Source organism: Homalodisca vitripennis, unplaced genomic scaffold, assembly GCF_021130785.1.
Source record: "Homalodisca vitripennis isolate AUS2020 unplaced genomic scaffold, UT_GWSS_2.1 ScUCBcl_4813;HRSCAF=11214, whole genome shotgun sequence".
NCBI lineage: Eukaryota > Metazoa > Arthropoda > Insecta > Hemiptera > Cicadellidae > Homalodisca > Homalodisca vitripennis.
In genome coordinates this window covers 26,438-38,636 of record NW_025780920.1, presented here as the reverse complement: position 1 = coordinate 38,636, position 12,199 = coordinate 26,438, and the positions used below count along the sequence as shown (strand labels likewise).

Here is a 12,199-nt window from a genome sequence, read left to right as displayed (position 1 = left end):
AAACAAAACCCTTTTAAAACTGTTTACATAAATATTACTGTTTTAACTTTTACATAACTTTGATTAATCATTATATTTAGAAAAATTCATTAAAACTTGTAAAAGTTTTTGTTAATTTAATATCAACGATTATTTATTTAAAACTATCTAAGAAATTCGGTTTTAAATTAAGTACTTAAAATTTATGAAAATACTAAATGAAACGTAAGTGTTTTAAAGTAATATAATATAATTAAATAATAAGGCATTGCAGTACCATACTTGCTACATACTTTTAGAGGAGCACAACTGTTCTGGAGGTGGCGCATCCCTCACTATGGTAAATTGTCCACGGGGGCGGCAACCACAGGCATGTTCGTCATCTCACTCATCGGCGGCGTCCTGACGTCGATCTCATCCAGCGACCAGAAGATCCTGATGGCGTAGGAGTCTTGAGTCTTCCTCACAAAACACCTTTCCCTCCTTAACCCAGGCGTAGGCAAGACTTCCACTTCGCACCAGACTCTTTGCCTGTCTCAGAAGCTCCCTGTTGTGTTTGGTGAGATGTTCGTTGATGAACACAGGCGCCGGGGCGAATGTTGCCAACACGTCGGTCGTCTGTAACCTATTTGTCTTCACAGCAGCCAGCCACTCAGCTTTCGTAGTTCTATTGACGAATTGAACGATGATGGTTGGCGGGAACTTCTTGTTTCTCGGCTGTGGCAGACGATGTGCGATGGAGATGTCTCGTTGTTCATACCTCACCTTGAGAGCCCGAGCAACCTCCCTCAGCACCATGTAGACATCTTCTCCGGCTGTGACAGGAATGCCCCGGATCTCGAGGTTCTGGAGCTTCGCATGTTGCTCCATCTCCATGACCTCCCACTGCAGATCCGACACTCGTCTTGATAACTTCTCATTGGCTCCCATCAGCTTATGACACTCTTCTTTTATCTTAACATTCTCTTCTTCTACGGCAACTAATTTAGCTCGAACTCCGTCCAAGGAAGTCTGCAACGTAGTCATAGAAAGTTGCAGAGCTGTGAAGCTAGCTGAGTTGTCCTTGTTACTCACGGTCATTTGGTGCTGGATGCTCCTCAGTAGCTCCATAACAGAGACCTCTTCTTGCTCAGATTTGGAACCTCCAGAGCCAGAGTCCTTAGAACATATTTCGCATCGCCACGCAGTCCCACTCGCAATCATAGCACTCAACTTAGCAACAGTACGCACTCGGCAACATGCGGGGTGGAAATCTGCGCAACATTGAACACACTTGACTATCTCAGTCGGAGTAGAGATACTTTGCTTGCACTTATAACAAACCATTCTGATGGTTAATACACAACAATATATGTAACACTACTAGGAAAAATATATATATGTAATGAAAAGTGTTTGCAGAACACACAAGGAAATATTAAATTACTGCCAAGCACTGAAACTCACAACACGAGCGAACTGGCAAGGCAGGCAGGGCGGGCAAGGTACACTAGCGGAGCGGCTTATCTATAGTACCTTCCAGCTCGGCGGCCTGATAACAACTGAATCAGACTTTACTGAATCAGACTCAACTGATCAGACTTTCTTCATCATAAAAAAGAAATTTCATTGTATTCATCTATTTAATTTGTTGCTAGTATCAAAGTACCTCAGTCACTGTTAAAAACACTCTACTTTGTAGAACCATTTAATCTGTAGTTTATAAACGTTATAAATAGAATATCATACCAAAGAGAAGGTGTACAACTAGAATTTAAACGAGTAACAACGTTTTACAAAAAATTAAATTAGTGTTATTGAGTCAAAGAGCGAATTATGTTTTAATTTACTTGCATTCCTTTCCTTTTTACACCGTCAGTTGTATAAAATTGTTTCAGATTCTGTTCATCATAAAAAGAACTTTTAACGATATTTTTATAACATTCTTAAATTTATTATTAAATATATCTTTTATTAAAAACTCTTGATGAAAATGTGTATTAGTCCCTTTAAAGAAAATATCATTATGCAATTGAATCAAAATACCCCCATTTTTCCTCAATAACAATTCTCCTTGCCTAAATTTCAAATTCTGTGTCTATTATAATACTGTTGGTTGTAATTTAATTTCAAATTAGGGTCTGTGAAACGTTTTATTAACCATAGGCACTGCTTAACATATATATTGTAGGAAACAACTATCTTTACCAATAAACATAGAAATAACAAAAGAGACGATATAAACCTGTTATACCGATATTAAAAAAAGGTTAATGATTCAATAGGTGCAGGTCGCTGACAACTTAACACACCTATTAACAGTTGCACTCGACTTAGTTTACTAATTATTACGTTAATTTTTCACCCAGCAAACTTTGTTAACTGTAACGGTTTTGGCAGCTTTTGTTCACCAAAGTTGAGTCATAAATTAAACCAAGATTTAAAAACACATTTTGTATAAAAATTAAAATTTGAGGAAGTGTGACAGATACTAAAGATATGTACACGCCAAAAGGAATCAGAAACAGTAAATCTTACATGATATCGGGATGAAAAAATGGTTTTGACGTTTATAGCTAAATTTGTATTAAAGTCTCTTTTTACTTATTTAATTTTTTAAGTAAATGTAAAGTAAGGCTCAATCAGAGGAAAGGTTATAATTATAATCAACGGAAACACAAATTTACTTCCAGGATTAAATTAAAATACAGCTTTGTTACCAATTTTTCATTTATTTCAGAATTTCTTATCAAACTTTGTAAGGTTTTTATACTATTCCAAAATATACCAGCATGTTCACGTTCATACAACTCAAAGTTGTATTTGTAAACTCTCATAAACACAGCTAGTGTGATGATAAAAATAAAGACAAACAATGTTCGTCCCAGCGTGATGTAAGGGAAGACAGCAATGACATAATCAACTGGAGCATAAAGAAAATTAATTGTGTTCAAAATGTGCTTGTAAGCCACTGGTGGGTCTTTTATAGTACTATACAGCAGTGAATAACAATAAAATATTCAACATTTCATTTAAGTTATTGAATTTTGTTATTTATATAATGTGTTATACTGATACATTTTCTGTGGATTTATTACATATTCGGAATATAAAAGAAAACTTTTCCAATTATTGATTAAAATTGCACATTTGTAAATAAATATGTATATTATGTTTGAGTTTGATTTCTTTGCAATACCTTCTTAGAAAGGGTGTTTAATTTTGACCTTAGTTCAACTGTGTGTCCGTTAGAACTAAATTAAGCAATGATATTATGGGTAAAGAATGTGTGTGTATAGACTAAAAATATAGACATCAATAGATATTGGGCAGCCAAGTAGAAATTTCAAATTAAGATTTAAAAAACATGAGCAGACCTTAATATCAAGCAATACAAACAGTACGAAGTCTAATTTTGCTAAACATCTCTTACAAACCGTCACAGTTATATCAGAGTAAAATAAAACATGGAAAATATTGAGTTTTATAAAGGGGGAGGAAATTTATATTCCAAAAAGAACTATACATTTATATAAATATAGAATATAAAAGTAATAAACATGTTAAATAAAATGCAAGCCGATAAAACAAACTCGATATATCAAAAGAAATATTAAAATTAAGAAAGTAAACCTGCATCACTTGTATAAACATTATTACCAACCAAAACATGTAATGTATCTTAAAGCTGTGCCTGATAAATAAAGAAAGTTGTATAATATAACACTTGGCAGTATTTTATTATTATTATTTATAATCGTTTTACGTATGCCACGTTTGCCTAAATAATTTTTAAACACATTTTGTTTTGCAGGTATGTTTACCTGCCTAACCAAAATCTTAACAATTTATTTAATTCGATACTTAAACTATTTACCACATGTGGGCTTAATGAGTCACGGATTCATGGTCACGTCAAACAAGAAGGGCCATGTCGGAGACATCAAGGTACCGTATAAGCGACATTACTACTGACACATGCCGCCAGGTGTCGCGGCCCTTCATTACCGTAACGTTGCTTAATGTGGTCGGCGGCTTCGTCGTGTACAGTTGTCGCGTCGTGTTTACCTCATAGCAGGTACACCTCATAGTAATTTGGAAATAGATACATTTCACCGGTTTTATTTCGTAACAAGTAGATTACAACAACATTATTAACAAGTAAATGTAGAACCTTTGTTTTTATGACTATTAATAATAGTACTAATATATATTTAGTCATATGTGTTCTTTCAAAAATTAAATGATATAAATAAATGGTCGACATCACTGATTTTAAATGGACTGTACAATTTAAAAACGATTCAGTAATTTTAATTGTAAGACAATGCTAGTTAAAAATGCTTCCTAGCACAATAAAGTCACAATTCAGTAGATCCTATAATTAATATCTGATTTCAAAGTAATTATTTAGAAATGGTCAACATTCACTGGAATGTTGTAACTATTCAGTGTTTTATTATAAATTATTATGAACGGTAAACCCGTATCGTTCTTTAAAACGATATTCTTGACAATATTTATCCCCGAATAAACAATTCCCGTTTAGGCCCTACCTGTATATATTTTATGTATAGGGCCTATATTTCCAACCTGAAATTTCGTAATTTATTGCAATAAATAATACATTTATAATTGTAATTTTGTAATAAATTTCGTTGCCACTATTGTAAAGACATTTATTCATCGTTCACTGGTATTCATTCATTGTAAATTCAGTTCTAATATTCGTTGGATATCACGTCGTTCATATGAAATATCGTAATGTCAACTTTACTCTGATCATTATACATTCGTATACAAAATCAATTAAATAATTAAAGAGACGAATTTGTCTGGGGAAAGAATTGTAGTAGGACAAGTTAGGTAATTTTATCATTTTCGTTGGCATCGCTGTGTTAAGCCTTGATCAGCTGTTGTATCAGCAATGGTTTGTTTATAAAATTAAAAATTCATTTCAAGATGGGAAGTCCGCTTTAAATTCTACATTAGTTGAACAACATTCTGTTATTAGATGTTTATTTTATGAAGGTGACGAAACAGTGACAATAAACTGTAGAATGCCTAAATTTAATGAATGAGAATGTTGTATGAATCGTGAGAATTGTTCCAAGTAATTTGTGCAGTTCAAAAATGGTCGCGACTCAGTAACTGACGACCACCATTCTGGCCGACCAGTTGTATTTTCAACTAACTCACTTGAAAGTCGAATTGATGACAATATTCGTACCAACCGACTTGCGAATGTAGAAATGTTAGTTGATAAGATTGAAGTTAGTATGGTAAAGTTCGTAATATTATCTGCAACTAGCTGAAGTACCACAAGATATGGCAAGAAGGGCCCCAAATGGCAAAAGAATCAAAAAGGCAAAGCGAAGAGTGTAAGCACACCAACTCACCTGTCAATAAATAATTGAAAACCCAAGCATAAGCAAGAAAAGTCATGTTAATGGCGTTTTGGAACAGTGAAGGTCCAGTTTTTTGTGAATACCTTAAAGAGCAGCATACATTGAACATCCAATACTACTCAGATCTGCTTTTAAACAAGCCAGCCATGAGAGAAAAACGTTGTGCATCTCAGAGGAGATTCGTGATTATCCATCAAGTCAACGAACCACCTTGAATTGCTTAACTGAAGCATTAAAATATCGAAAAATTAGTCTGAGAAATACTGCCGCATCTTCCCTTACAGTTCAGATTTAGCACCTAGTGATTTCCATTTGTTTGGTACACTAAGGAGCCATTACGTGAGAAGGGGTTTCAGAACAACAGGTACGTGAAACATTTTGAGTTCAAACATTAAGATTCGGAGTTATTTTCAGCCAAAGTAAAAGAGCTTGCAGCCCTTTGCCGCAAGTGCATAAATTCTTCAGAATATTATGCTGAAAATTAGAAAAAGGTATTGTTTTATAAAAATGTCTTCTTCTGTAGACTCTTTAATTATTAAAAGACACATATAAGCTATATGTATATATAAATATATAACATTTTTTTAATGAACATTGAATCACAAATAGTACTTGCTGGGACTCGAACCAGGATCTCTTACTTTCCGTGTGAATGTGCTACCATTACACCACAGAGCTCTTACTTCTTATGATTCAATTATATTGTATTTGGCCGCATCGTTTATACGTTATCACATATTCGTTTAAATAACCAAACTAACATATGAATGGAAAACCAAACACCTGTTAAACGACTTCTGTTTACATTAATACAATTTTTATAAATGCCAATAGCCTAATTTAACTTTTTGTAATAAACATTGAATCACAAAAAAACTTGCTCCGCCGTGACTTGAACCCGGATCTCTCACTTTCTGGGTAGATGTCCTACCATTACACCACAGAACCCTTACTTTTTACGATTCAATTATATTGTAATAATAAAGTCCACGAAATTATTAAAGCGTTTTTTAATATTTCTTTACAGTTTACAATACAATAAATTATATTCTTTGTTGTGCCAAAACCACGTAATATAAACACGTTATATAATTGCTAGAACCTAATTATAGTTTTATTGCCGTAAAATGCTAGAGATAGAAGTCTTTGAAAATTTTAATAAAAATGTGCATTATAATTAGTTTTTAAGAATACTATCACATTAGTGTAGGTTATCGAAAGGATCGCAAAGGAGCAGTGCGCACTATGAGCTTTGAAGCTAAATTTACATGTTTATCATCCCAATTCATCCTGTGACGTTATGTTTACAGTAATTTGTTGATGGCTTTCCAAATTTATGTACGTAGCGAATGGAATACACGCATATTCTCGTATTTGCCCAACATTATGCAAATCATGTTTACATACTCGCAGACGCTATGTTGTTAAAACACATTAAATCAACAGAGAATCGCACAATGGTCGGTCACTGTTCAAACAAAATGTTCTACAAACTTTTTCTATTTTATGTATTGGTAGTCTTAGTTTTGGTGTATTGAGATTTATAGACAGGAAATATATATACTGCCATTTTTAATTTGAATACTTTATTTCATGAACCATAACGAATATTACAAAAAAAAAAAACATTTAACTTATAGCTTTAATATACTCTAAAATAAATTGAAATATATTTGCCAAAGCTGGTATAAGGGTTTTATGTTTAGTTACAGCTATTTAATGACAAGTTTTACCTGACGTTCAAAGTTTGACCTCATCGTTTCCAAATTTATTTAGAAAATATGTGATACTATCATCTGAGAATATTTTTATGAATATAAAAATCATCCCATTTCATCCAATATGAAAGAATGGGAGCGATTGAACAATTATAAACAAATAGAGCACAAATTATATTCATTCTCGAGATATTCTACGGATAGTTAGACAGGCAAAAATTACACAAAAAGGAGATTAACACAAAAATTATTTATCAAATAATTTATTCTCGTAGAAATTATGTTTCATGCAAAAATTTAGTCATATGAAATATTTCTCGTCATATTATACAGATAAACACTCAGAATTTTGTTCCTTAAAATATATTACATATAGGCTAATGTTTTACATAATAAGAGTTAACACACCAAGTCACTAAAATTATGTTGTATGTTGAGATATTTAGGCTACATGTGTTAATATGTCACGCGTTTAAATCTCACACAGGTGTATGAGTTTGATTAAAATGTAATTTATTCTTTAATTTTATCATTGCCATCATGGTTACTCGTAAGACCAATGCATTAGCTAAAGCTTTGCCAAATCCTATGGAATAATATGCACTTCCATCGAACTAAGTGTAGCTCAAAAAGAGTGAGGTTCATATAAAATTGCAAATATGTAGGTTATTTCATTACCAAAATATCGGCGGACAGAGCTAAAAAACATAAATGCAATTTTTCCATTCTCTCGGGTTACAGGATTTGTTAAAGGTCAGCCAATAACATAACTCATGACTAACATATATAGCCATTGTTAAAACGTTATGTTCTTTGAGAGAACAATTTAAAATAAAGAAATTAGTTTCAGACTTCTGAATGTAAACAAAGTTATTGGTTGAACAAAAGCCGCATGTTAACTTTTCAAAGCTCTGTTATATCGAAACACCCAAATAGTTGAGTACCTACTAATCTAAACACAGCCAAGAGATTTCCGTTCGAATAAACTTAAGACAGTTAAAAATTAATTACATTTTAAAATTTTAAAATACTAACTAAAAGAAAATTTTACATACAAGTCATATGGATTGCATTACACCAATTAAACGTAATAAAATCTAAATATGTTGTGTTTTGTATTTAAATTTAGCGTTATCTTATGTGGTTTCGGTTTAGTAGGAAAAAATAAAAAATGTAAATAATTTATTCGTATTTGCTTTCAAGCAATCTAAAAAATCTATACTCTCTTTAATATGGTGTGATGCATACAGTTTTATTTATTTATTTGTCATTCATAAACATCTTTTTTACACATTTTTGTAATATAAATAATTTTTAAACATCGAAATGTTTTGGTAACTGGACTTTCTTGGTTTTTGTGGAAGCGTAAATCTTCAAATATCTGAGGTAACAATTGGTGCTTAGTAAGTTATTTCATTTTTTTTAATATGATTAAAGTGGAAGAAGTGTTTAAAACTGATTTTATATTCTTTCACTTCCTGTAGTTTTATAGAAAGATAAATTAAAAAATATATGTTTTTAGTTATCTGTGTCAAGAGTCTTTTAACATGATGTATCACACACCTAACCTTTTTATTAAAAAATTTACCAAAAAACACCATCACCAAAAAAACACTTGACAGGTTTTTAGGGGGGATCAAAATGATTTTATCAAATTCTTCCCTTACAAAATAGGGGGATTACAGTTAAAACGAAGTTTCTATCTTCACTTTTAATCCACTACAATCAGTGAGTCAGAAGGTCTGGTTTACCCAGAATAGATATTTTTACAATGCACGTAGTTTAAAGATAAGTCTGTTGTTACTAACAGGTAAACTTGAGGGTTTAGTCGAAGGGTGTATATAGGGGGAGTGTAGAAAACTCCGTACCGCTCATTCCGTCCCGTTTTTCTAGTCGTGGTGTAGTGTTACATGGAATTTAAAGTTTGTTAGTCCGTACTTCTCGTGCTATATTGAGTAAGTAGATACGAGTAGGAATAAATTAAATAATATAAAAGATCATCTGCATTTATGTTATTTCTTTTCTTACAAGAAGTTTCTTAAACAAATCTATTAGCATAAGTAAATTATTACCAAAGCAATGTATTTATAGAAACATAAGATTTAAAAAATATTAAGTATACGGAACTATATTAACTGTTGCATTAGGTGTTAATGCAATATAAAGAAAGAGTATATACAAAAAAATAAGGACAGTACATATTGTAACAAATTATTAATATTACATATTATAAATATGGAGATTTTGTGATTAACATGAAATTTCACGTTTTGATTGATTTGAAACTTATATACATCTATACAATATAAAGAGATTTTTATTTAAAATATAATAATTTAGCTATGTTAAAGCTTTAATATAATTGTAAAAGAAAGGCACATTTATTTATTTCATAAGGTAATATTGGTTACATAAGAAGACATATTTAATTTAAACTTTCCTATTTGACATTGTCAATTCTTGTATTTATAAAATGTTTCTTTAGTTTTGGTCTCATTTTATACCTTAAGTTACACTAGGAAATTTATTGAGTTTTAAATTGTTTATCTAATTTATGCTATATAAAAACAGATATCTAATTTCTTGTTTTATTTTGAAGCGATAAACAATTTTAGTTTTTAAATTTATATGTACTTTTATTGAAAAAGTTTGTTGTGTAAGAATTTTGTTTAAATCATAAGACAAATAGAGAAGAGTGGTGTTAAAATTATTAAACATAATAAAACTTAATATTCACTTATTCTGATTTTCACTTTAAAAATTATCAATTAAAACATCCAATTTTAAACTACTTAGAAAATATTGTATTGCTTGTTTCCATACTAAACTGCCTTACATCACCCCATTATCTAGCGAAACCTGCAATGTGAACAAAATTCATAAATATACAGTATGGATAGGTAATCATAAACTTTTAAAATTAAGAAGTAAACAGCTACATTATATATAAAGTGTAATATAATTGTCATGAATCCATTATTCATGTCAGTATGTACCATATTTAATACTTTTAAATAACGTATTTTTAGAGTGCAAATTAGCTAAAATTACTTTGCTTTATAGCACTAACTACTTATTGTGTAGTTAAATTACAATTCTTACTCAAGAATATGCATATTGGCAGCTTCCAAGCAAGTGTGTGTAATAGGCCAGTTTCCATGCAAATGGGTAAATCTAGAATCAGTGAATCAGGAATTCAATTTGCGTTCTTGAGTTGTAAATAGCAGTAATCCCGATATATTGGATATGCTCCGTAGGTCTGATAGCCGATTGCGTGATGATAGATTGACGTCAAATCCTACCAAGAGTGAATACTTTCAACGTTACTTAATAAATATAAAATGTTACTTTAAATACGTAAAGAAATTTTGTTGTTGAAATAATATATAATCGTAATCGTATAATTATCATTAAAAGATGTCAAAAAATGGAACTTGACATGAATTTAAGGTTAACTTATACTAATCCTTCAAATGGCTTTATAAATTAAATACATTATTGACATAAAGAGTTCTAAAACCAAAAATATACAATTAGGTCGTATACTCCGTATTATATCTGCCATTAAGTAACTGTTATTAGGAATCCTGTTTTAGAGATATCAGAACCATTTATACTTATGAATAAACGGCGGCGGTCGATTGCCGAGTGGTCTAAGACGTCGAACTTTTAACCTAAGTTGCGTGTACACTGCCAGCCAAGAAGCTGCGCAAGTTTTGTGCTCGTCAATGAAAATTGCTTGTCAAAATGTGGACAAGAGTTCACGCAATCACTGTTGTAACTAGTGTCAGACAGTTGTTTGAGAGCAACCTGGAGAGCAGTGTCTGCAACTAAATTTTGAATTTTAAACATTGTTAAGACATTACTGTCGTATTTGAATAGAGTTTGCATTGACTATCGTAACAACCAACGAGAGCAGATGTTGCAAGTACTTGCGACGGTACTATATAGAGATAGAATTGCTTATACTTGTTTACATTTTCCGACAACAGTTGTGCACAGTGTAATTTCTTAGAGATACCACATGTGTTTAAGTCCTATCTGTGACCGTTTGTAGTTTTTATCAGTACCATCAAGCTTGACTGCATCGACTGTCCCCTTTATTCTGAGTGATAAGACCGTCACAAAGTCCAATTGGGTCGAGCAGAATAAGGATATGCATCTTTTTTTTTTTTAAAATAGTACATTTGTAAATGGCATAATTGTAAATATTAATGCACAGAATTAATTTATTACATAAATAAAGTAATTTTATTCAAACTACTTTTTATGAATAATTTGATAATGTAATATTCACAGATTGATTTTCAAATACCATAAAAGCAGGAAATCTGTATTCACAACGCAAATTATATTTTCCATACAACCCCGAACAAACGTTAATATTGTCTATTAAATTCGTCAAAACTAGTGAGGCTAAAAGTAGGAACAGACAGGACAAAGAAATTCATTCAGGGCTGTAAAATCACTGAAATCTTATACCAAGACAGTTTTCAACTCTTCCGCTTCCTTAATTTACTTTGACGACGTCATCAACTTGTTTACTTCATCAGCTCACCTCTTTCATCTCAGCGAGTTAATAATTTATAAAATTAGATTTTTCGAACTTAAATTGACCTCAATAATTTTGACGTACGTACTCTAAAAAAATGTTATTACATTAAAAAGTCCTATATAAATTATATTATATGAGTTTATTTTTTCATTTCTGTACGTCTGTCTGTTCGGTGTTATTAAAGTTTGAAACTAATATAACTCGTTTAGACTGAATACTTGTTTCCTGTTTCTCGTCACTGTACCATATCTCGAAAACTGACATATAGACTTAAGAGTTTGCATGAAGCTTCAATTAATTATATATGGAAAACACAGAGTTCGACGATGGTGCGAGTTACTTCACTGGGTTTGGTATTATAGGTAACCATGATGGAAACGAGAAAATAATATAATAAATATAATTGTAAAGAAACGCAGTACACCCCCAAGAGATTGAAACATGTGATATATTAAAGCATGTAGCTTAACTATTCCAACACATGTCGTTCATTTATTGTAACTTAGTGGGCCAATTTAAATGATTTAAACATCGAGTTTAATCACAATTTAATAAACGAA

The 12,199-nt window shown here is 31.5% G+C and overlaps 1 protein-coding gene across 1 annotated transcript; it reads right to left on the bottom strand.

Moving 5' to 3' along the window:
- Positions 1-393: 393 nt before the first annotated feature.
- On the bottom strand, positions 394-1,305 carry LOC124373096. Its single transcript, XM_046831488.1, has one exon. The coding sequence runs from the start codon at positions 1,303-1,305 to the stop codon at positions 394-396; it is 912 nt and encodes a 303-aa protein (XP_046687444.1).
- Between the last annotated feature and the right edge of the window lie 10,894 nt (positions 1,306-12,199).